This window comes from Panthera uncia, chromosome C2 (assembly GCF_023721935.1).
Source record: "Panthera uncia isolate 11264 chromosome C2, Puncia_PCG_1.0, whole genome shotgun sequence".
Classification (NCBI taxonomy): Eukaryota; Metazoa; Chordata; class Mammalia; order Carnivora; family Felidae; genus Panthera; species Panthera uncia.
The window spans coordinates 68597224-68623391 of NC_064810.1; the positions used below are offsets into that span (position 1 = coordinate 68597224).

The following is a 26168-nucleotide window of genomic DNA, read 5'->3' on the forward strand; positions in this document are numbered from 1 at the left end:
TGGGGACGGAAAGGGAGAGACCCACAATGTGCTGTTACACAGCTCTGTCGTTAGAGCTCATAGATGAAAAGTTTAGATTTGGCCATCATAACCTATGGTGTAGTTACACCACAATTATATTAAACGTAAGCTTTGAGGAGAGATGATGCTACGGATGTTAGACTGAAAATTATTTTCAAGTATTGAGAACAAATGAAGTTGTTTAATGCAACCTGTGTTCTTTCTGAGGGATTACATAGGACTCTGTATCTTAGATAAATGGCCCAAACACCTCTGGAGAAATGTTGACTGCTTAAGGAAAACCACTCCCCTGATTATAGCCCATGGTCCAGGGCCCTAGACCACTCAGATGCCCCTTTCTTCTAGAAAAGTGGTTCAGATTACTCTGTATCCCACAGCATTCTCTGATTGCTTTCCAGGAAAATTACTACTCTGATAAAGATGACCTCACATTTATTAGATAATCCAAGAAGATTTGAAAAACTTACTCAATGGGCATAAAACTAAGTGAATTTCCATATGTATTACCCCAGAACAGTGCATTTAGCAGAAAATAGGCCAAAATGGATTTGTAAGATGTTGGGGCTCTAAGCTATGGGGAAATAAATCATACTTATTTGTCTACTAAAGGCATTGACTTTCATTACTCCTGTGGACCAAATACTGCCCAAAACTTGCTTATGAACAAAAGGGACATTGAAAACAAAGGAGAAAATATGATCCTGTCAAGAATACTGTGTTCAATTCTGTTCACCACACATAAAGGTAGAAAAGAGTTGGGGTAGACCAAAGGGACAAGTACTGTCCATTTGTTTCAAAATGGAGATAATTAAGAAGACATGGTCACAGTCTATAAAACCAGGAAGGATGATCACATACAATCTCTTAAATTGTGAATTTCTAGAACTAAAAAATGCTGGAAATATGACAGGCTCTGAGTTACCATCTGAGGGGTGGGCAATTTTTCCTGCGGCCAGACTTTCAGAAATGACTGTGCCTTGTGATAAGTCATCAGCAACAGCTGGTCTTAGAGTCAGAGGCCTTGAGGGCATCTTCATAGCTTCATTGTGAATGTGACCTAGAGAACCGTATACAAACAGCTTCCCAGCCTGTGTGGTTACAGGGTACAGCTTGCCCCACTGAGATGGCATCATCATTTGTGGGCATCCACGTCCAGTTAACCAAATCCAGTCTTCTCACTGGGGTTTACCTGAGCTTTCTTAGCCTGAGGAAGCAGTAAATCCCCATTTTCAGTTTGCCATCTCAGCTCTGACTGAGCTGAATTCTTGGCCAGCTCCTGAGTCCCTGAACAGTGATATGCCTCTGGTCCCTCATTCTTATCCACCTGACTCTCTCTGGTATCCTGTGGTTTGCAGGGCCTCTGAATTTTGAAAGAAGTATGGAATGTTAGGATTCAAAGTGACCCTCAAAGATCATCTAACCTATAGGTAAATCGTTCCCTCAGATAATTGATCAACATAAAATGCTCATGTTTTGGACTACATTTTATGGTTTGCAGAACACTTTTAGGTTACTTCATTTAGTCTTTCTTTGTGACTTAAGCAACCAAAGTGTTACCATTTTGCAGATGAGAAAACCGAGATTCAGAGAGATTAAATGAGGTTTCTGAAATTACACAGGATTAGAAAAACATTTTCTCATTTTTTCTGACAGTATTTCTTCTATTCCCTTGCACTCATTTGGATGCTCATAGAATAAATAACCAATTTTATGAGACAAGAAAATAAAGCACTACAGTAATAGAAAATTATACCAACAAGAGTTGTCACTGATCAGACTACAAAGAATGGTGGTAACAAAACAGCCAAGGGTCCCACATCACATCAGAATTTGCCAGTAAGCTCTACAAATACTGGAACAAAAATTAATAGTCCTAGCCTTTTTTTTTTTCTTCTCATTGTGAGACGGGTAAATGAAGAATCATAGCATTACCTCGCTTTGCTCCAAAACTAAACATCACCACCTCTACCATCGGCAGGTTTTACATCTTATCAGCCCTGATGTAGAAAGGAAAGGTACTATTATGTTAATTTTGTAGATGAGAAAACTGAGGGTTTTGTGGTTTTTCCAGGTAGTAAAAAATGCCAGGTGTTCTGACTGCAGACTTTGTGTTTTTTCTTCACTATCCCAGTCCTACTTCGAGGACTGACTCGGGTATAAGAATCAGTCCCACCCCTGAACCTAAGCCATGGATATAAACATGCATTTTTATCTTCCTAAAATCAAAATTCCCACTCTGGTGACCTGACATGCCTTTATAAACAGCATTTGGAAGATCAAAATGAGTAAGAATATCAAGGATATGGCACGACTTAATGAATAACGCAGAGACTGGAGCCTATAATATCTAAATGGAAACCTAGTTAATGGAGATCCCCATCACCACAGCTATAACTGATGTTTCCAGTTGGCTGAAACTAGAAGGTAACATATGCCAGCAAGACTCAGGAGGCCCAGAGGGAGTCAAATTGCCCCTCAAACGTTGATTTGTGATGCACACAGAGTAAATGTTTCTCTGACACCCTCCAATGAATCTTGAACTAAGCAAAATGCAATGAAGCATGGCAGAAGGACTTGCATAGTTCAAAAGTATATATTGTGAGTTCCATTTTCCAAAGAGCTGAAGCTTTTGGCCACCCAATCCATGTATGCATGTACCCAAACTCACAGGCGGCTTTAGGAAATCATTAGCACCTCTAGCCAGCCAGCCACAGTACCCCACTGGCATCAGACATTTCCCACATACACACTCTGAGCAGTATTCCTGCGACTAATTGCTTTACAGATTTGGCATCTCATCCACAATCTGCCAGACTGGCCATGAGTTAGCATCTCAATCAAAATAGCCCAGCTTCCACAGGATTTTTGCCCTAGTGTTATCCATGTACAATATGTCATCAGTCATTTTCTGCCCAAGGAGGAAATTTGAGAACTGCCTATGAGGATTGTGGAATAGGAGAGCCCAGGCTTAGTATTTTTCTAACTGTTGAGCATGAAGAAGTTGAGAGGGGGAAAAATGTCTGCAAAAATCTGAAACAGATTGTGGTATCTTCTCCTTTGCCTTAAAGTAACAGATGGATGATATGTACTGATCTTGAAATTTCAGAAGAATCTTTATTTCCTCTCCAAGCGGGCTCTTAGACTCCCTAATAAAGAATTTGGCAATTTTCTGGTGACAAGACGCAAGGTAGATTTTTAAGGCCTGATTCTTCCAGTGTGATTTGCACTTGACTCGATCTTAGCTGGAGAATTGCCACATGTCCATTTCACCTAGGACTGTCTAGACAGTGTCAGCTGTTTCTCCTTCTATTCTAATATTCCATAACTGAATTCTCTTTCTCCAGTACTAATTAAGGTCACCTAGAAATTTTACTTAGCCTAGCCATTGCCTCTAGATAATATAAATCAATTATAACTTCCTCTCCCCCTGCCTTTTTTTTTTTTTAATGATCCAGTGTATGGATTATTTATGCTGTTTTACTTGTTTTCTTTCTCCCTCCTCTTTCCTTTGGGTCTTTGACCTGTCAAAGCTCAGACTTGTCTACTTTTAACTATTTTGCAAGGCATAAGAGGTTGGACCCACTTGTTCAGGTGTGATTTGGGTATTGTCCATACAATAGATAATTATTCCCTTCTTCAAAAACATTACTGCATACTCACCACCTGCAAGGCACTGTGCTAGGCACTGTGTGAGACAAAGCATGACACGTATATTGCCCTAGTTTACATTTGGGGGGACAGAGTATGGTGGGATGTTGAACTTCAGAAGTGTACATACAATACAATCAGATAATGTTTAAATTAAGTGGGTGAGGAAATTGGGACAGAGGGGTAATAAGGGTAGAGTAGAATAAATGTATCGAAGAATGAGGTTGATACTTATAATAAGAACCTTATGGCACATGGTGCCAGGTAAGATTGCAGAGATGAGCATTATCCAGAGCCTTCCTGTCCTCTCTCCAAGTGTGGTCAGAAAATAGCAGGGTCTGACTGAAGGACCAGTCAGAGAAAGCAAGAGCTCTGGGGACGTTGCAAAGGCCATTCACCTGTGTTCTTCTCCTGACTCCCTAGGTCCTGGGATGGATCCGCAATGGGGAGTCAATGCTTAATGCCAGCCTGGTCAATGCCAGCTCTTTGTCTGAAGCAGAGCAGCTGCAGAGGGAACACGAGCAGTTCCAACTGGCAATCGAGGTAACACCCAAATCTGACTACACTGTCCTCCCTTCCCCATTCTGCTCTGCACTTCAGGCAAGATGATTCCTCAAGATGTGGGCATTTCTTTAGGTAGTGAAGCCTTAACTCTTTCTGGTTAAATGGTCCAGGTAGCTCCCTATTATGCAGGAATTGATGGAGAAGCAAATGCAAGGGTTCATTACCCCAAGGAGTCCTAGTATGAGAAGACAAGTATTCACACCACAAATGTGCATCTTGGTTACCCATTGGTACCTTTCACCTTAAGGCCCCGGGTACACTGAGCTTTTTGTACATCATGGACTATACACCATGTGAGACTGGTAAAGCCAAAAGGTTAGAAGTCCGTTTGAAGATCACTCAGAATTGAAGATAGACAAGTACAAAAGTCATTTATACATTAGTATTCCATTTTAAAACCTTTGATTCCTAGGTAATATTTAGATTTTCTTGTCAGATTCTGCCTCTTACCAAGAACAATGAGCACTGGAGCAGGTTGCACCAGATAGTTTGCTTCACTGAGAGTAGCTGTTTGATAAGTCACGTTTCAAGAATAAACTGAAACCAGAAGTTCACCAGCCAAGACTTGTCTTAAAGACTATTTTAAAATAAAATTTCCTCTTACAACAATCTGATATAAATTTTTTCATCTTGCTTTAAATAATACCTTTAATTATCCTTTCTACTAGAACATTCTCCTTCCCAAAGAGAATTGAGCTGATTGCCTTAGAGTGGTGTGGGGGAAAGAGTAGGAAATGGGACATGGGAACTATATTAAAAATAAGTTCAGCACCAACGGGAACAGAGAGAAACCTTGAAAGACATCCATTACTTATGGTTCAGTATAAACGTCAACCCACTTTTGAGTGAATAAGAAATGCAAAGGTGTTATCATTTACTAAAAAAAATGATTGTTAATGAGAATTTTACACAATAATGATAAAATTTTAGCTGTTCATGCCCATACTTATATCTTTAATACAGTAATCATAGCCTGCTATCTTCGTAGGAACCAGTACTAGTCCTAGTTTACTGCCTGGGATTTGAGATTTTAAAATAGGCTATATATTGCACACACAGTGTGGGCAAATCATTTGCTAAGGAGGAACTAAGAAGAGAAGAGAGGTTTTATTATCATCAGCTGCCTCTTTCCCTTTTACTGGCATGCCCAAATATGAAAGTTGTTAAGACCTATTCACTGTCAAGGAAAAATCAGGATTGGGGTTACAATTGAAAATCAGGCACACAGTGGTCAAAGCCCCATAGAGAGTCAGCATGAAGGGAACAGAGGTTGGGCAGACTAGGGGCATGGCATGGAGCTGTGAGAATGCTAGACAGAGAGAAGACCACTGTTGGCCACACCTCCTCCTTGTTTATCTCAGCTGTGAAGGTTTACCTGCCCTATCAGGTAATTAAATTCCCTGTTCCATAAGCAAATGTTGGGCAAGTAAAACCAAGTGTCATGACGTACTTGAGCATTTCAGTGAGCTAGTGGAAAACTGGGTAAATGCATCAGCTCTGCTAGTGAAGTGACTAAATCCCACGACCTGCATATGCAGTATGTATTAATTTGCAATGGTGCTGTCGCACTCTTACAGAATAGAAGCTCACTAAGCATGTAGGTTTCTTAATTACATGGGTGCAACTTGATCAAATATTCTTGGAATTGATATTGAGATATAGGCCCCTGTGGAGTATATGTCTATGGTCTGAAGAGGAGATAGCAGAGCAGATAGGATTTCTGGAAGATCGTGGGAGTGGAGGGTAGGCAGGGTCTGTCGCATAGTTAACATAATGAACTTCCAATTTGCTCCTTCTCCAGGGAGCCTGTGCTTCTCCCTAAACGTGTTGGTTTAGACCATGTTCTGCATCAAGGGGAAAATATGCCAAGGAAGATTGAAGCAGTTTGAAAGGGGATCTGACTAGCCTGGTTTGGCTTGGCCCACTTTGATGGTATTACTGAGGCCTTTCCAAGTAATGGCTGATAGAGAACATAATTTGACTTCTTGGACCCTGAGAAAAAATCCTATGTTCCAGAAGGGAAAACAAAATAAATTTGGGTAGGATGATCATATAATTTATTGTTAAAACTGAGACACTTCTGAGAGGGAAGAAGGGAATTATTACTAATTAAGCTAGAAAAAATAGGCATATACTAACACTATCATGGGCAGACTAGAATGTCTGCTTACCGTAGCCTGGGTGGATTTATGGGTTTTAAGGTTTTGGTCTCCCCGAAGAAGGCCAGAGTTTTTACTGGAAGTACCTGGGTTTCAGGAAAACAGAACAGTTAAGAACAGAGACCAGAACAAAGCACGAATAAAGCAAGATTTATCAACAGACCCAAGTTATTGTTTGTTAGTATGCAAAATGTTGTGGCTGATGGGGTTTCAAGAGCTGTGAATATCATAGAGATAAGCTCGATTTTGAAATCTATTTTATTTGAAATCCTCTTATGCATTTTAAGTATGAGCATTATGGCAGAAAAAGTAGTTAAAACTGGGTAATAAATTCAATTGATTTGGTTCAATTTTCTTCCATGTACTCCTATTTTACATCATATATTAACATCCTTGGTAATCCATGTCTTAAAGATATAATATTCAATAGGATTACATAGTAGAGAGTAGAAGTACATGCAAAATAATGACTCAGGCGTATCAAAGCAAGATTATGTCGTGTGCATAAGAGTTTGTCATTTTGGAAATTAAAGGGGATGGAGTTCCAAGGACTATCAGATATAATGAGTTTCATAATAAGGAAGAGGATTTATTACATAGCCTAAATTATAGGACAATTAGAGTTATTCCTTCACTCTCAGAGAAAAAGACATAATGATGGGATTTTGATGACAATTACATGCTGATTTCATATATTGAGAAGCCAGTTAATTATCATAATCACTAATGTTCATTTGGTGAACCCTTCCTCTGAGTGAAGCACTGTAGATGCCATTCTAATTTCTAGAGATAAAACAGTCTGGTGTGATATGGTGGGAATGAACATAGGAATAGTCAAACCTGAATCTTATTCCTGGTCTCATCACTTCCTTGGCTGTACATTTTTGGGAAAGTCATTCAACCGGCCTGAGCCTCATTTTTTTTTTTATTTGTAAAATAGGAATAATAATACCCACCTTATAGTGGTGTCGTAAGAAAGAACAAATATACGTAAGCACAGTGCTTGGTACAGCATATACCCTTGGATAAATGACAGTTATTAAAGTGATTTTTAAAGCAGTCATTGCTTTGAGAGTTTCACAGTCTAAGTAAGGAGAATCAGCCAAATATTAGATGATTCAGAAGAGAGTAGTTTTTAGTGAGTCCAGCTGTCCAAAAAGATTTTTGTATTCAGTTAAAAAAAATTCATTTTAATATAGTTAACATACAGTGTTATATTAGTTTCAGATGTACAATATAGTGATTCAACAGTTCTAAACATTACCCAGTGTTCATGATGATAAGTGTACTCTTAGTCCCCATCACCTATTTTACCCGTTACCCACTGACCTCCCCTGTGGTTAGGATCTTCCTATCCAACCATCTTCCCCAGAAGTCCCCAAAAGACATTTTTTTAAGTTTACTCATTTATTTTGAGAGTTAGAGAGAGTGAGAGTAGAGGAGGAGCAGAGAGAGAGGGAGAGAGAGAGAATCCCAAGCAGGTTCTGCACTGTCAGCACAGAGCCAGATGCAGGGCTCGAACTCACAAACCATGAGCCACCCAGGCACACCCCCTCCCCCCAAAAAACAGCTCAGATTTGAGCTGAGTCTCAAAGTACTACTGGACCATAAGTGGGAGAGAATAAGGGATGTTCATTAAAAGGCAGGAAGAATGAAGGTAGCAAAAATTAAAAAGTGCATAGTGTGTTTTCAGAGGGTTTTTGTAAGGAGGTAGTAGATGATAGTGTTACAGACTACATTGGGAGGAGACTTTAATGACATCTTTTAAGTTTGGACTTAATTTCACAGCAGTAGGGGAACCACTGAAAGATTTTGAGTTGAGAGAAGGGAATGATATTATAGCATCAAATTAGAGTTTCAGAGCCGGAAGAACATTAGAAGTCACTTCATCCAAGAACTTCCTATTACAGGAAATCAAATTTATCTATATGAAATGTGAAGGATGGGTTTGATGGATTAGAGATGGAAGGCAAGGAGACTAGCACTGGAACCACCACAGCAGTCTAGGCATGACGTGGGCTAGACCAGTCAAGGATGTTGTTCCTTGAGGAACAAGTCAAGGATGATGTCACTATTGGAACCCCAGGCGACAACAAGGAGGGCAGATGGTAGACTGCTGTTGGAAGATGCTTTCAGAGGAAGGAGTTTCATTTTAGATGCGGAACTTGAGAAGATCTCTAGGAGGAAGGTGGTGGCTCTGGCAGGGCAGTCAAGCCGTTTGCATTCACTGGCGAGCATTCCTCCTCTCCCCAGGAAGACCATTCATTTCTTTTACTAAGAATGCATCTTTGTAAGTGGCTAACATGGGGCAGGCAGCTAGATCAACTGCACCAGTGCTGCTGACCTGGAGTGAGAAGCGTGACAGGCAGCTCAAGACAATTAAAGATGAGGGTCAGATGTAGGGCGAGAGATGGATACTGAGAGTCATCTACAAAGAGGAAATAATAGCAGCCATGGGAATAAATAAGAGCTCTGCAGAAGTGAAGGAAAACCGAGAATGCACTTTGGGATACCCCTCTATTTAGGAGACAGGAAAAGAAAATGGTGCCGATAAGTAAAACAGAGAAAGAAGTCGGGGATTTATAAAGGATCATTTCTGCCCCTTAGTTTACTCTTTCTAGCCATGTTCAGCATTTAGGAACTCAAATTCTGATGTGGTCATCATGACTGAGGGCTGATTTAGTGGCAAAGCAAGGGAATAAAGGAGTCTAGGTTGCTGGAGGCTGTCGTGCTAACATAGCTCACACTGAGTACAGATTTCAGAACAGGGAAGGGAAGCCAGGAGATGGTTGACAGACTAGGGAAAATCAACAGGACTATGCAAACTGCCCTCTGGGATGAGGATGAAGGGGAAGCAGTGGTGTAGAGGAGAAAAGGAGGGAGGTTGTACTCACACAGGGAGTGCTGAATGGATCAGCTCTTGGGGACTGTCCTTGCACAGCTGCCCAAGAAGGGCAGAAGTAGTTCTGGAGTACGTTACTGGGCTGCTAGCTGTCCCTTTTTATTGGAAGCTGAGCTATACTTTCTTAAACATGCAGAAGCCAAATCATTGAGTTGAAATCATCCCAATGGCTGAGGTTGCAATAATATTAGCTCTTTGAAGTCCTGTTTCATCCACATCCGTACTTTATTTTAGTAAGTTTTAATCCCTTTTGGCTCTCTCTGCCACCCTGTCCTCCATCCTGGTTTTCCTACCTCCTACAGTTAATATGAATCAGAGAATGCAGACCACATTTAGCCTGAATAAGAAAATAAACCTTCCATTATATATATATATATATATATATATATATATATATATATATATTATCCTAAATGCAAACATAAGTAATGTAATAATGTAAGGATTACACATTGAGCTAAATTATCTACTACACTGCTCTGTTCCCTTGGTGAGGTAGCGAAGTGATGGTGAGATGCTACTCTTAGGCTTTATTAACCTGCCAAATTTATTCCTTCTCCTGGAGTCCTTTTCAACTAATTATTAATGTTTAAAATAATTACATTGTTGGCTGAACTTTGTATTATATGGAGATTTTTTTTCTTATGTGCTATGTTTATTTGATCTGTAAAATGGGACTACCGCAGTAGCTTCCTTTGAAAACTCACTACAGTGAACAATTTTATGATGAGATTTGAAAAGAAAAATTCTCTAGTGTATGAACCAATCAGGGAGCAGATATATACACAACTGTTATTTTTCTACCACAGAAACTGAGATGTTTTTAGAACCAGTGATACAAGTAGGAGAGTGGGGGTGGGGGGTGGGCAGGAGCCAGGGTCCTGAGCATTCAGTTAATGAAAATGCATGATGTTCTTTTTTTTTTTTTAATACGCTTTAAAAACAGTGATATATTAATCGTCATGACAAAATGTTTGAATCTACCATTTAAAGCTCTTTAACTTTTCTGCATCTTTCCACTCACGCCTCACTCCACCCCCTCCTGTACCACGCCTGGGTCGTTCCCACGGACCTCTCTCTCCTCCCCTTGTGCCCAGTCCCTCTTTCATGCCACTTCCTTGCAGAAGACGCACCAGAGCGCCCTGCAGGTACAGCAGAAAGCTGAGGCTCTGCTCCAGGCCGGCCACTATGATGCCGATGCCATCCGGGAATGTGCCGAGAAGGTGGCCCTCCACTGGCAGCAGCTCATGCTGAAGATGGAAGACCGGCTAAAACTAGTCAATGCCTCTGTGGCATTTTATAAAACTTCTGAACAGGTGAGGGAAGGGCTGCAGGGTGTGAGGGACTGATGTTGATGGAGGGCTTTTTTTGTTCCCCTCGTACTGCAAATCTGCAGTATCTCCCTTAACAAGAAGCTAGTCTTCTCAGTACTAACCTTTGAGAGTAGAAAAATGATGTGGAAATACTACAGTTAGCTTCCTTATAACATTTTCTTTAGAGAAGTGAGCCATGTGACTTGCTTCTTATGAATTTCTTAAACTCATCAGACGTAGATGTTAAAGGACAAATTGGGTGTGCACTGAATACTAGATTTGAGGGGTGTATGGGTCAGCTATTGCCACAATAATGCTACCCCACAACTCAGTGGCATAAAACAATAAGCATTTTGTTTTTAAGTATTTGAGTTCAGCTGATCTTGGCTAAGCTTGCCGGACTGGGCTCCCGGCTGTAGATTTGGTCTAGATCTGCTCTCATGTCTGTCATCCTCCTTGACCAGCAGCTATTTGAGGCACATTTATGGTGAAAAGCAAGAGTGCAAGAGCCCAAAATCTACTGTGCAGTTGCATCTCAAGTCTCTGCTTGTGTTACATGCTCTAACATCCTTTTGGCCAAAACAAGTCATGGGGCCAAGCCAACATCAATGAGGCAGGGAAGTATATGCCTCCTATGAAGGTCAGGAAAGTAGAGTGACCATGATCTAATCTGCCACAGTCAGGCACTATGCCTGAAAAACAGTCAGCACTTTCACTCATGGGGCTCTCAGTCTGACGGAGGAAACAGTTCTCTGTCATTGGTGGACCATGAGCCTAACTGGTAGGATGGTGCTGCCATGGGAGAAAAGGCAGGAGATACATACAGCAGGACATTAAAGATGTGGACCCTTTACTGTCCCATCTGTACAGCAATATGCTGTAGGATTACATACAGCATATTGTAGGGCTGTAGGGCCGAGAGGATTTTTAAATGATTCAGGTGCTTTTAAGGGAATTCTTTTCATGAAGTAGAGGTTTAAAACACAGTAATTTTGGGACACCTGGGTGGCTTAGTCATTTGAGTATCCAACTCGTGATTTGGGCTCAGGTCATGATCCCAGGCGCCGTGGGATCGAGCCTCACATCAGGCTCTGTGCTGAGTCTGGAGCCTGCTCAGGATTCTCTCTCTCCATCTCTCTGCCCCTCCCTCACTCATTCTTTTTCTCTCTCTCTCAATAATAATTTTAAAAAAACAGAAGTAATTTTATTTAATGTAAAATACTTTCCTCATTTGAATTGCTCCCTGGTAGAAATCAATCAGAAATATTCTGGGTGGCTTCCAGGGGCCATGAGAAAGTCTGTCTTGAAGCAAATATGACATGCCTGTCAGAGGGCCCAGTAGCCAGTGTTCCAGTCTCCACACCTTTTCTCACTTCTCCTTTCTGTTGGAGTAATGATGCCTTTGACGGTCACAGAATTGGGAGCAGCTGAGTAGGATGGTTTATAGATGCAACACAATCCCAATCAAATCCCAGAAGGCTTTTTTTTTGTAAAAAAAAAAAAAAAAAAAAAGATATGCTGATTGTAAGATTTATGTGGAAATACAAAGAATCAAGAATAGCCAAACAATCTTGAAAAGAAAAAAAAAAGTTGGAGGAGTTACACTACTTGATTTTAAGACTTACTCTAAAGCCACAATGATCAAGACAGAATGATGTTGGCGTAAGAATAGACACAATGAAACAGAATGGAGATTCCAGAAGGAGACCCACAAATATACAGTCAGTTGATTTTGACAAAACAATTCAAAAATAAAGGAAAGAATGATGCTGGACAACTAAATATAGGTTTCCCCTGCTATATGATTGTAGAGCGTTCCTATGAAAACTTTTGTAAGCTGAAGTCAGATGTAAAGCAAAAAAGCAATGACCATTAATTTACATGGGAAAAATTTTTGAACATTCCCAGACCCAAAAGTAACCTCTTGTAGGCCCTTGTGAAACCTTAGGGACACATCTTGCTAACGGACACACAGAATAAGTCAAGATAAAGCACAGATGCTCACAGACACAGTTCGGAGCTGTGGCAGCTGGATGCTGAGAAGTTGAGTATAGTTCCTGGAGAAGGAGGCTGGGGACCACCCTCACTACTTGGGTGCATGCTGCCTCTGTGACAGTTTCCCGCAGAACAAATGCTGAACACTGTGTTTTACTTTTCACCTTTTTTCATAAAACCGAAAATCCTCGTATTTCTTTCAGTTAGCAAAAACAGGTACTAACATAGGTCTTTCATAAACGTGAAGTGGTGTTGTGAGCTTGTGAAAAGCAGGAAATACCTGTACCCAGATTTTTTTTTTTAAATGAGGTTTAATCCCCATCTAGTATCATACACCACTTTTAGTTTTTAATGGACCACGATGCTGAAGGGGACAAAGCCCTACATTAAGGAGTCAGTCAGTTTGCCTTTGACCTTGCCAAAGGTTACCTTACCACTCTGGATTTGTTTCTTTACCTGTTAAATTAAAGGACTTATGCTTGCTAATCTTTTCATTTCCTCTAGCTCCCAAATTGATTTTTAGTTCAGTATTATCATGGGACAGGCCTTAAGTACTCATAAAGTTTTTTGCATGTCTGTAATCTGTTTTCTCTCAAGACATGGGCCTTCCTACACATATTCATGCCTTGCATGAGGAGAGGTGTGTGGTGCCAGAGGAGGCAGGATTCAGGGACAGGCCTTCTCATGACATGGGGAGCATGTTGGCCATGAGGGTGATTTGCCTGGAACATTTTTCAGCTCAGTTCGTCACTCAGTAAACATCCTGTCTAGTACCACACTCTTCATCAAAAGGAATGGCCTTCTCAGGCAAAGGGGACCCAGGATGGTTGTAGCTGTTCTCCCTGCTGCCATAGCCAAGCTTTCAAAGCCTAGTAAAAGAAAGTATAGGAATACAGGTTTCTATTTCCTGCACCCTTCCCTAGGCCCTGACACAAGGCTGCCCTAGGTCCCCTTCTGTTGCACCCAACCTGACTTCCATCCAAGTGCCATTTGCAACACTTTTGCTTTTAGAGTATGGCCTCTTAGCACTTTGAGAACCAGTATCTTTTAAGTTAACCTAGATTTGTTATCCTCTGAAGGAAATGCACATTTTCTAATAGAAGACCTGAAGTTGTCATTGCCTGATGATCGTAGCTCAAGACATTTTTGCTGGGATATGTTTGCCAAGGAGGAGGAAAGAAATCATTCACTTAGGACCCATAAATCCCTCAACATGGCCACTTCCTCCTTTATTTCTGTTTGGGGCTACTTCCTGTAGGGCAAGTACAGATGGTTGGGCAATCCTAGTATCTTCTCTAAACTTCGTTTTCCTGCTCTGCCATATTCACAGAGTCCTCAAGAGGTTCCAGCGATAGAATGAACATACACAAAACACTTTGAACCCCCCTCCCCCACAAATTACTAGTCTTTCTTCCTTTCTTACTCTGTATACTCTCCCTAAGTGATGTCATCAACCCCATAGCTTCAGCCTTCAGCCAACGACTGTCAGAAGATGACTCCAAGTCGCCCAAACTCCACTGCATCCTGGACTTCTCTTAGATGTCCCAGGGGCACTGCATGTTCTAAATCTACAAACGGAACTTCAAAAGGAACATGTCACCTGTGCAGGGTTCTGTCAGCTGAAGCTTCTCAGAAAATCCTTCCTGACCGAGTAATCTACAGAGCCTTTCCTCCTTGGTTCATTAGGTCTGTAGTGTCCTAGAGAGTTTAGAGCAAGAATACCGGAGAGATGAGGACTGGTGTGGTGGACGAGACAAACTGGGACCAGCAGCAGAGATGGACCACGTCATCCCACTCATCAGTAAACATTTGGAACAAAAGGAGGCCTTTCTTAAGGTGAGAGCACATTGTCATCCACAGTGTGAGACATCAGCCTTGCTCCTTGGTCTCCATTCTCTCTGACTCTGTCACACACGCACAGGCATCATATGAGCTTTCCATCCCCCTGTTTTCCTCACTTCTTATCTAAAGGGAGGTATTTGTAGAGAAGATAAAAGAAGATACTGGCTGGTTAGCCTGAAAGGTTGAAAAGTTATACTTCAAATAGTATTTCTCTCAGCACTTTCTAGATGACTAGGCAGTTATTATATACCATTAGTACAGGTGCCATGTTCGAATATCATGACATCCCGTTGATGTTGTTAATTGAGAAAAATACATAGTTTCACCCAGTGATGTTTGGTTTATAAAAATATTTTTAATTGAAATATATAAGCCCAGGGGCACCTGGTCGTCTCAGTCAGTAGAGCATGCGACTCTCGCTTTTGGGGTTGTGAGTTTGAACCTCCACATTGAGCACAGAGATTACTTAAAAAAATTTAAAAAGAAAGAAATATATAAGCCCAGATTAAATCAGTATTAAAATAAATATTTTATAAATGGATGATGCAAAATTTAGGGCAAGAATTAAATAAATTTAGACACCTTATTTATCAATCTAACAATTATCAGTAACCAATGGATATAACACCACTTATTTATTCTGTTGCGTGAAGAGAGAAATACCTCAGTTTGTTTGTTTTGGTTTTTAATAGAGCCCTGGTTTCTCAGGGAGGAAGCACAGTCCTGCTCTGAGCAGGCTTTCAGCTGGTGTGGAAAGTCCTAGTAAGCCTCTTTCCTCTAGCCTTTGATCTTCTCTCTGCCAGAGTCATCTGTGTTAAAAATTATCTAAAGGCTCTGTTTACTCTCAAATTTCTTGCTTTCATGTTCTGCTTCCTTTCAGGTTTCTGAAAGTACAAAGAGAATTTTTATACTCTGACATGTTGCTACTGCTTTTCTATAATTCTATAATTAACTGACTTTCTTTTATTAGGGATTTTCTATACTTGACCACCTCTTTGAGTTTTACTTTTTTCTTTCTCCCTTTCTCTCTTTTTAAGATAGCTTCTCCCTGCACTCCTCCTATCAGGCACTTGCACCTGCACTCAATCAGAACCCTTAGTAATCAGCTCTTACTAATAAGATTAAATAAAAAGTCTTCTATACCAGGCCTAAGAGATTTTAAAAGTCTTTTCTAGTATAAAACAAAGTTTAAAACAATAATTTAAGTGGAACATATTAAAGAATTTTAAAAGAGGCATAAAGATATTACTTCATAAAATTACATGTTTCTTTTGAAGCCTGAAAGAAAAAAATGTTTTCCATATGTGCCTAAAATCATAGGTGAGAAACTCCCTATTGCTGTGGGAATCAAATGCCCAATGGCAGACACTGAGTTCTCCATTTATGTGTATTAGTTGATCTATGTTGGATACTTTAGCTTTGGACCACCATCCAGCTGTTAAATTCATGGACTTCATGGTGGATAGACTCATCAACAGTCTTTTACCAGAGCTCCCAGAAACAATTGTTACTAATGCAAAATTTAAAATAATTTTTTACAGCATAATTTGTGGAATCAGTTGCTAAATGTAAAAAGGTGTAAAAATTTGACAGTTTTGTTTAGAGATAATATTGAAAACTGTAGATTAAAAATTAGTGGACTAGCATGTATCATAATCCCCCTTATCCATGGGGGATATGTTCCAAGACTCCCAGTGGATGCCTGAACTTATATATACTATGCTTTTTCCTATGTGTGTATACCTATGATAACGTTTAATTTATAAATTAGGCACAGTAAGAGTTGAACAACGATAACTGATAATAAATAGAACAACTGTAACAATATGCAATAATAAAAGTTATGCGAGTGTGGTCTTTCAAAATACCTCATTGGACTGTACTCATCCTTCTTGCGATGCTGTGAGATGATAAAATGCCTACAAGATGAGATGAAGTGAGGTGGATGACGTCGGCACTGTGAAGTAGCGATAGGCTACATCACATCAGGAGGAGGACCACCTGCTTCTGGACCGCAGTTGACTGCGGGTAACTGACACTGCAGAGATGGAAACTGTGGATAAGGGGCCCTGCTGCATTACTTCTGCAACAGAAGAAAACCTCAAGAAATTCAGAAATTCTTTGGCCTTGAGAGAAACTAGGAATAATCTGTCAGTAGTCCTAGATTCTAGCCCTGACATGCTTCATGATTCCTGCCCACTTGGGGCCTGGGACTCCTCCATGGGGACAAGGAGAACATGACCTGTCCTCTGCCATGCCCAGCTAGCATGAATTGTCAAGAGGGTGGTGTAATGGCTCTTAGTCCTGTGTGTAGATCCTTATTTCCCAGCAGTAGGATATTAGTGTCACTGAGGTGGATGTGGATTTTATGGACAAATAAGTTTTTTTTAATGTAATTTCCATTTGGATATGGAATGTATGGTTAATAGGTTTGTTTACCAAATTTGCTTTCTCAAGTCTACACTAATGTTAAAGTGACTTACCCCAGTGGTCATATAAGAGGATTCTGGTGGCAGAGGAAAACCAGCCTGAGGCAGTAACTATGACATTATTAACACTGAATCAACATATAGGGAGTCAAGGGATGGCTGATTTCTGATTTTGAGCTGGGATGGAAAGGGGAGAAGCCCAGGGAGTGATTCTTTCTTCCACAAAAGGGTGAGCCTCCTGCATTGGGATTGGAGTATCTGTGAACCAGAAGTGGCCTCCAGGGCTCTGCTTACCCAGAGCTCCAGAAACCTCACCACCAGCACCCCTTTTCCAGTGTCTTAGACCCCATGCACCTGCTGGGGTCCTCACACCTTTGTCTCTCTCAGGCCTGTACCCTGGCGCGGCGGAACGCTGAAGTGTTTCTCAAGTACATCCACAGGAACAACGTCAGCATGCCCAGTGCCGCCAGCCACACGCGGGGACCTGAGCAGCAAGTGAAAGGTCAGTGTGGGGGCTTCCAGCCATGAGCCACATTGGCAGCACTGACCGGAGGCTGTGTACCTGGTCTTTATGCAATCTCAGATTTCCTGATTCTTCTCCTTGGATAAGAAAAATGTTGATGTGAGATGGCATGGGCAGTGGTGATTCCTGGGCAATTTTTAAACATGCATCAGGATTTGGAATGGAAAAATGAAGATGTAATTTCCCCGGCACTTTTTCAGTTATCTTGATCTAGAGCAACACTTAATTTTATGAAGTAAAAGAAATGGTCTGTATCTACACCGTTTGTATAGTAGCCACTAGTCACATGGGCTACTGAGCCCTTGAAATGTGGCGAATGCAACTGAGGAACTAAATTTTTCCTTTTATTGAATATTAATTAACTTAAATGTAAATATCCAGATGTGGCTAACATATATTGAAGAGCACAAGACTAGGGTATCTTACAGCCCAGAAACAAGACACAGACTGAGAAGCATAAAACCAAATTCTAATCTTGGCGTTATAACTTACCATGTAAGCTTTTATAATTTCAGTTTCTTATTTTATTTATTTATTTATTTATTTATTTATATTTTTAATTTTGAGAGAGAATGCGAGTGAGCTCGGGGCAGAGAGAGAGAGAGAGAGAGAGAATCCCAAAGTGGGGCTCAAGCTCACCCGATGCAGGGCTTGAGCTCACCAAACGTGAGACCATGACCTGAGCCGAAGTTGGATGCTTGACCGACTGAGCCACCCCAGAGCCCCGTTTTCATACTTTAAAATGGAAGGTGTCTGAATTCTGGTTCCTCAAAATGTGGTCCCCAGACCAGCAGCACTGGTATCACCTGGAGACATGTGAGAAGCACAGACTCTCAGGCCCTGCCTAGACCTGCTGAGTGAGAAGCTGCGTTTTGACAAGAGCTCTTCCACCCCAACCAAGCAGATGATTTGTGTGCACATAAAATTTAGATAACTACTGGTCTAGATAATCTTTAATATCTCTCTGAAGTCTATATATCTACAATTGTATGAACAGATCAGTAACCTTCAATAATTGCTAATCAGGTGACCACTTTCAGCTTAAATGATTATCATTGGTATCACTGATGCTGGGCCATGCAGAAATTGGCCTTCGAGTGAAGAATTTAACAAGTGTCATCTCATCTTGACACAGCAGAGGACTGCAAGTCTGGAGACCCAGGCTAGGGAGGGAGCTGAAACTGACCTGGAGTGAGGGGTGGGGACAGGCTGAGAGCTGAGAAGCAGGTGGCACTGATCTGCCATAGGAAGGGCCTCCCTCCCTGCTCAGAGAGCTTGAGAGGTGGGAAGATCAGAGGCCACTGGGAAGAATTACACTTAGGAATAAAATTTGCTGCAGAGAAGAAGGAAGCAGGGTTCCTTTTCCAGATATGCTCCCTGTTTGAGGTCAGGGGACCCGTGGGTGGCTGGCATTATGTCACTCTGTCCTTCGTGCACATTGCAGTGCTGGCAGCAGTCCAGGTGAGGCCAACTGCCTGCTGAGAGAGCACGTGCCTCCCCCTACACCTCACTGTACCAGGAGTGGCAGGCACCCAGAAAGACCAGAGTATGCTGCACCTTCATAAGGGTGAGGGAAGGTTGTTGTGTCCATAGGAAAGCTTTCCAGAAAGGGGAGAAATGAAATCTGAAACTCTAGGATTTTTGCCTGATCAGGGTTGATTCTCTTAACCACCGCAGAAGATTCTGCAGTGAGCAAAACAAGGATTAGGAGGCCAAAAGATTAAAATAAACACAGGTTCTTACTTGTCTTTGCCCAATTGAAGCTTCCACCTAAGCAGGGACCTACAATTTCTCCAATACCTATTTCCTTTCCACCTGCTACCTGGACCCAAGGCCAGGACCACTTATTTTAAGTTTGTATTACAGGTGCAATTATTATGGCATAACAAGCAAAAATTCAGTGACATTCAACTGTAAGCATTTATTGTTCAAGTGACTGCATTGGCTGGGGACCAGCGGTCTTGGCTGGGCTTAGCAATGCGGCTTTGTTTCATGCTGCAAGTCTGGCTGGCTTGGTGCCTTCACTGCAGGTTGGGTTCTTGCCTGTTCCACATGTATTAATTCTGGGACCCCAGTTGAAGGAGAATTTACCTGGGAAAACTCCTTATAGTGGTGATGGCAAGGTCATGTGCACAAGCAGACTAAGTTCCTGCTTGTATAATATCTGTTAACAACACATTTGCCAGATCAGGTCACACGGCTGAGCCTTAAAGCAGGGCAATTTGTCTCTTTGTGGAGCAACTAAAAAGTTACATAATAAAGGCATACATATAGGGATTGGTGACTAATTGAGACCTATGAAAGTTCTCAGCCTTAAAGGAAGAGAGACAGATTTTTGTCCTTCCAGGAGGATGCACTAAAAGTTCGAAGTACAAGCACTGTGATTTGATTGTGCCCTTTTTTGTAAAGCTTCTGTAGTGGTAGTCTGTGCTTCTCAGCTCCTCTAATCCAGAGGACCAAGGTAGCTAAGAACTCAGGCTCTGAGGTCAAACGTTTCTATCTGAATGACCCTGGGCAAGTTACCTAGCCTCTCTGAACCTCCGTGTCTTCATCTCTAAATGGAGGTATTAGTGGTATGTGCATCACAGAGTATTATGAGAATATGTGCTTGCAACCTAGCAAGTGCTTAATAAATATTAATTTTTCATATCATTGTGTATTTTATTAGTATCTAACAGAATTAGCAGGAAGCAGGAGGCAGACACAATACAAACTAAATAGGAGTGCTTCAAGCATAGAGCACACTATTAAAACACATAGGAAATTTAGGCATGTAGCCAGCTGCTGCTGGAATGACAGGAGGAGAGAGGGACATGACATGGATGAACACCTGCCGTGGCCCATCATGGTGCCACATGCCTGGTGCACGTCCTCTCACCTGACATCGTTAGAGGTAACGAGAATAGCATTCACCTTTTCTTAGCATGGAAATTTGGACCTAGAGACGTGATTCCAGGTAGACATGATCCTAACACAGCTTCCCTACACCCATGATTTCAAGGCTGTGCTGTGTGTGCATAGCCGCTTGTACAGGGCAGAGAGTGTGGCTCAGAACATGGGTTATCTATGCAGTTATACTGTCCCTCATACTGTTGTTCCTCTCCCACCCTCTCCTAGCACTCCAGAGTGGCTGGGATTCTTATCAAGTCCCCTTGCTCTCCATAGGCTCCAGAGGCCAACTGAGTTAGCTGTTATTTTAAGATCTGACACCTCCCAAGGTCTCTTACCATCAAGCACTGGCTTTGGTATGAAGAGAATCAGGGTCACTTTTAAGTTACCCTGGGGGCATCCTCTTCCTCCCTTAACTGATGGAACTTCATCAGCAGGCCTCACGCCCCCGATCTTGCTCCCCTCTGGGAAGTTCTCTGTGGACCAAGCTTTTGGTTCCCCACATCTGGTGCCTGGATTAGTCCCATGGGGAGATTTGCAAGTCACAGTTATCTGGCCCCTGGGGTGTGCAGATTTGCTCAGGGCCCCCCAGAAGCAGCGTTCCTCTCTTCTGCCCCACAGCCATCTTGAGTGAGCTCTTACAGAGGGAGAATCGCGTCCTGCACTTCTGGACCTTGAAGAAGCGACGGTTAGACCAGTGCCAGCAATATGTGGTGTTTGAACGCAGTGCTAAGCAGGTATGTTGCCCTGGCTTTGCCTCAGTTCTGGGGACTGTGTGGACACCCAGATGACCACAGCATGGGACACAGAGGAGGGTCACAGCAGCAGGCATAGTAGAGATGGGAGGTGGTGCCGACACAAGGAAGGAGAACAGACTGTCACTTAGCAGTCCTTCAGCCTTTACCCGTACTCTGTACCAGGAGTTGGGAGAAGATGCTGGGGTCAGATTGCCTCTAAGAGCTCATGGATGATTCTGGGCCTGGCCTAGAAGACGAGGATGAGACATTCTCTTTACTGGTAGGATGCTCCAAGTCTAACGGGAGAGGGCTCAGTCCTAAAATCAGCTTCCAAGCTCCATACTGACCAAATGGTGCCAGCATTTCTTGGGTCCGTCACACTGTCCCAAACAGTGTAACAATGCATGTTTTCTAATTGACAGCTGACTTTTGGGGGACTGGGTGGGTTGTTTCCTCCCACAGGCGCTGGACTGGATCCAAGAAACAGGTGAATATTACCTCTCAACACATACCTCCCCCGGAGAGACCACAGAGGAGACTCAGGAACTGCTGAAAGAGTATGGGGAATTCAGGGTGCCCGCCAAGGTAGGAAGCAATCTGGAGCCCTCCCCACACACACCCAGCACTCCCCAGTCTGGCCAGTTTTACATTATGAAAGGGAGAACAGCCTCAGTGCACAGAAATGTTGACCACAGGGGCAAGGGGTGGGGTGGGGGGGAGCATGGGTAGGATGATCTCCATTGAAACCTGAATACCCAAAGAATTGCACCTGCTGGATGGAGCATCTGTATGAGAGAAGTCAGCTCCTATACACTGTGCTCCCAAATACTCACCCCCATGCTACAGGTGTAGACTCTGCTGTATTCTTTTAGACCAAATAAGGCGAAGGGGCACACTCATGTGAAATGCACACTGCACTGTGAACATCTGCACCTATCCACACGTTCTTGACGTTTGAATGGTTTGGGAAGTCTACCCGTATAGGCCAGTGACTGTGGATGGGTTCACAAAACAGGTGAGTTTCTTATTTCCTGAACCAACGGCTTCCATATGGCCTCAGACCTGCAAATGAGCCAGGCCGGGGTCTCTGGGGAGCAAAATGTGCACTGGCGCACACAGCACACGCCGTCACACCCCCATTCACACTGAGGCAGGAAATGCTGTCGTAGGAGGAAATCTGTTTTCACAGCCAGGGTTTGGTCTGAGGACCCTTGGGTCTGAGTGAAAATCTCCTGTCTCAGTTCCCTCTTTGTGGCATCCTCGCGCCTCACACTGGGCTCCCTGCCATCGAGGAGCCTGTCTTGGCACCACTTCCTCACATGGCAGGTGCTCTAACCAGGATGAGAGCTGCTTTTGTGGGGGTCACAGTGGGGGGAACGTACTGATGCCCACCCCCCCCCCGCCTGCCCCAAAGATCCCTGCTAAGGCACATTTCCTCTAGTTTCCTGTCACAAAATTAGGCCCTTAGCCTCTTTCTGGAACTGATACTTTACGAGTGGGTATTCACTTTATGAATTCTACACTATGAACTTCTGATAGTGGCAAACTTTCCCCTGCAACCCTGTGAGCTGCGGGGCCTTTTCATCCAATGTGAAAAGCTGTCAGTTCAGATAAGAGACTCATTTCAGTACCAACCAGAGCAAACAGCACTAGGAAGGTGACAGATGTCCAGAACTCCTTTCAAATCCAAATGAAAATAGCTTTTGAATGACCTATACTTTGTGTCTATCTGCCCCCCTCCAAATAATGAACCATTAACAAGCAGAATGGTATCAGATCCGCTGGTGTTCCAACCCCATCAGATGGATTGTGGTAGATACCCAGAACTTGTTAGGATCGGAATCTGTTCATAACCTAAGAGGAAATGTAGAGAATTGTCTAGTCAACTTAACTTCCTCTTCCTTAAAATCTTCTTGCTGTCTTTCTCCTCTTTGCCATTCATATTCGTAACCACCCTAACTGGATTCCATGCTTTCAGCCTCTCCTTCCTTCCCATCCATCCTGCTCATCATTGAGGTTCATCTTGAAAACACTGGGTGGGTCCTGTTTCCACCCAGTCCAAGAACTTCAGTGATTCGCCAGTGTCTTCAGATTAACAACCTCCACAATAGCACCACCTCACCTCCCCAGTTTTATCTTCATTATTCTTTCGTGCAAATTTTATGCTCCAGCTGAATGGATGTATTTTCTTACCCTCTGAGAGATACATCATATGCTTTCTTGCCTCTGTACCTTTTCCATACTGTTTTTCTGCCTAGAATATGATTTTCTTCCTTCTGGTTTGTACTTTTAAAAAAGAGCCTGCCTTTCCACTGGAGTGCCTCCTTCTCTGTGATCATGCAGACATGCCAGGATGTGATCTGGCCCATCCCTGCATTCCGGCCACTGTTGTCTGTATAACCCTTAAGGGACCTGCCATGAACCATCCTGTTCTCCAGTAATCTGTGTGAAGTGTCATCTCATGTCTGAGCCAGCAAGATCCCAAAGGATAAGAACCACACTTTGTTTACTTGCCTGACTGAATCATGCATCAAAGGGAGGCTGCAAATATTTGTGAACATAGGGGAAAAAAGAAGTTTGGGTAGATTCAATGACTCCCTACACCAAATCTATATTTAATGTGATTCTATTACTTTGGCTCTCTCTGTTCTCTCTCCCTCCTAACTTAACTCCTTCCATAATGGGGTTTCATTTTCCCATCTATCATGTTCTAAGTCTCAAGAATATTTATTATTGGGATATCTACAGGGTAACGAATCCGGCTGAAGAGCTTCTGATTAAAGGCAACAGTTGCCTCCTGTTCCTCTCCAGCTGCACTTCCCAGAGGCAAGCCTCCCTTAACTAGCTACCTTTGATTTTAATCTTTATAACCAGTAAAGTGAATTGGAAACGGAAACCAAATTGACCTCAACACAGAGAGAAAATAGGGTGGCCCTCACAACTAAACAGGGCAATAGAGCATATTGAATATATTGAATTATTATTCTCTGCTCCAAAGAAACAGATCAAATAGAATAAACACTAAATATAAAAATATACTTTCTATATAGCAAGCCACAAGTGTAAAGAGAAAAATAAGATAAAGAGAACCGGGTGGGGATAAGAGGATAACAAAATTTTTCTTATTGTGGTAGGCTGTAGAAAATCCAGTTCGAAGAATACACGAGATATTTTCCTATTGTGGGTTTCCAAATTTATAAGGAGTCAAAGCACATGATGATAGGAAAGCTTAATCATTTTGGCAGCTGGAAGAAATCTATTTCTTCTAATAGCAAAAATTTTTTTGAAGATTCTTTGGTTTTTCATTTTTTACAATTCAGTGATTTTCTATATTCACAAGGTCATACAACCATTGCCACTATCTAGCTCCAGAACATTTTCATTACCCTCAAAAGAAACCCTGTACCCATTAGCAGTGACTCCCCATTCCTTCCTCTCCTCAGCCCCTGGAGCCACTATTCTATTTTCTGTCTTTATGAATTTGCCTATTCTGGAAATTTCATATAAACAGAATCCGGGAATCCTGTAATACGTGGCCTTTTGTGTCTGGCTTTTTTCATGTATAATGTTTTCAAGGTTCATTCATGATGTGGCATGCATCATTACTTCATCGCTTTGTCTGGCCGAATAATACTCCATTATAGAGATATGCCACACTTTTTATCCATTCATCAGTTGATGGACATTTGGGTTGTTTTCTGTTTGAGGCCACTATGAATAATGAATATTTGTATACAAGCCTTTGTGTAAACATCTCTTTTCAGTTCTCTTAGGTATATACCTAGGAGTGGAATGGCCGAGGCCTATAGTGACTGTATGTTTAACTTTTTGAGGAGCTGCCCAACTGTGGCTGTGCCATTTTACATCCCCACCAGTGGTGTATAAGAGTTCTGACTTCTCCACATCCCCTCCAACACTTGTTATCATTCGTCTTTTTAATATAGCCATTCTGGAGGGCATGGGGATTTTATTTACATCTCCCAAAGAGAACTGATGTTGAGAAGACACTTCTTTAAACTGGTAATTTTATCTCCAAAAGTGAAAGAAGCTATGAGATAAGTCAGACTTAATTCTTAACAGAAGAGAATTAAATGATAACAAAAGTGCCTTGTGCCTTAGCTGAACTAAATTAGCTAATTGAGAAATGAAGGCTGTGTGTAAAGGGGACACTGGGCTTGTTGGCAGGTGCTTTACACTGAGAAAAGTAGGATCTGAACAGTTCAGATAAAAGATGGGCCTGATTTTGTTTCTGAGACTCATAAGAGGATATAGTTTACATGCAATAGACATTTTTGAAAGTTTTAGTTGCTCACATATAGTGACAAACTCTCCCCTGTGGAATGAATATGAAGATGTATCTCAAGAGAACTTTTTACCCACACAGGGAGCTCAATAAATTCATATCTACAAAGAATGTATCAATAAATACAAGGAATATCAGCAATGAAAGGCAAATTGGAAGATTATAATGAGATTATGAGAATAATATCAGAAGGCTAAATAACTTTAATAACTTATCAAATGTGCAAAAGATACCAAAAGGGCTTTTTGAAAACTATATTCAGAGTAAGGCTCACTGATCAGGGAAAGATGGCATAATATTAACTGATCAAAGAAGGGAAAGAAGAAAAAGGGTGGGGGGGGGCGCAGGAAGAAAAATAGAACTACTGACCCCTTTATTTTTACCTCTGACTTTTCTAGCAGATTACATAGAATTCAAAATAGAGCAAAACATACATTAGAGGAACCATGAAGCCCAGGATAAGTGAGATATTTATCCATTCTAAATTTCCAGGCTTAAATGAATTACATTTCCTAAAGGCTTGATGGCCCATACACCTGACCCTACCATTCAAGAGCCTCTGCAATCTGACCCCCATTTTATCAGTCTGTATAAGTTACTCTGTTTTGGTGGCAAGACTTGAGATTCAAACTGGCTTGAATTATGAAAGGGAAAAGATATTGTATGGCTGTATATGGAAATGAATATAGAAGCCATGGCTAGACCTCCCAGGAGTCCAAGAAAATCTGAATGACTCAGCCTTATGGGAAGAACAAGAAATGTGGCATAGTCTCACCTCTGGATGTGAACACTGGGCTGTCACCCTACGCCAGGGGCCATCCTAGCAATCACACTGTCTCGTCA

General features: G+C 41.9%; 1 protein-coding gene across 1 annotated transcript in view; it reads left to right on the top strand.

The window, feature by feature from the left end:
* The window catches only part of LOC125921576 (kalirin), a 283687-nt gene that overhangs the window by 189187 nt on the left and 68332 nt on the right, over positions 1–26168 (top strand). Inside the window, exons 17-22 of the mRNA XM_049629181.1 lie at positions 4093–4212; positions 10392–10610; positions 14289–14438; positions 17261–17375; positions 20907–21022; positions 21485–21607. Of these exons, the coding sequence (XP_049485138.1) occupies positions 4093–4212; positions 10392–10610; positions 14289–14438; positions 17261–17375; positions 20907–21022; positions 21485–21607 (843 nt within the window). The remainder of the gene's footprint in view (positions 1–4092; positions 4213–10391; positions 10611–14288; positions 14439–17260; positions 17376–20906; positions 21023–21484; positions 21608–26168) is intronic.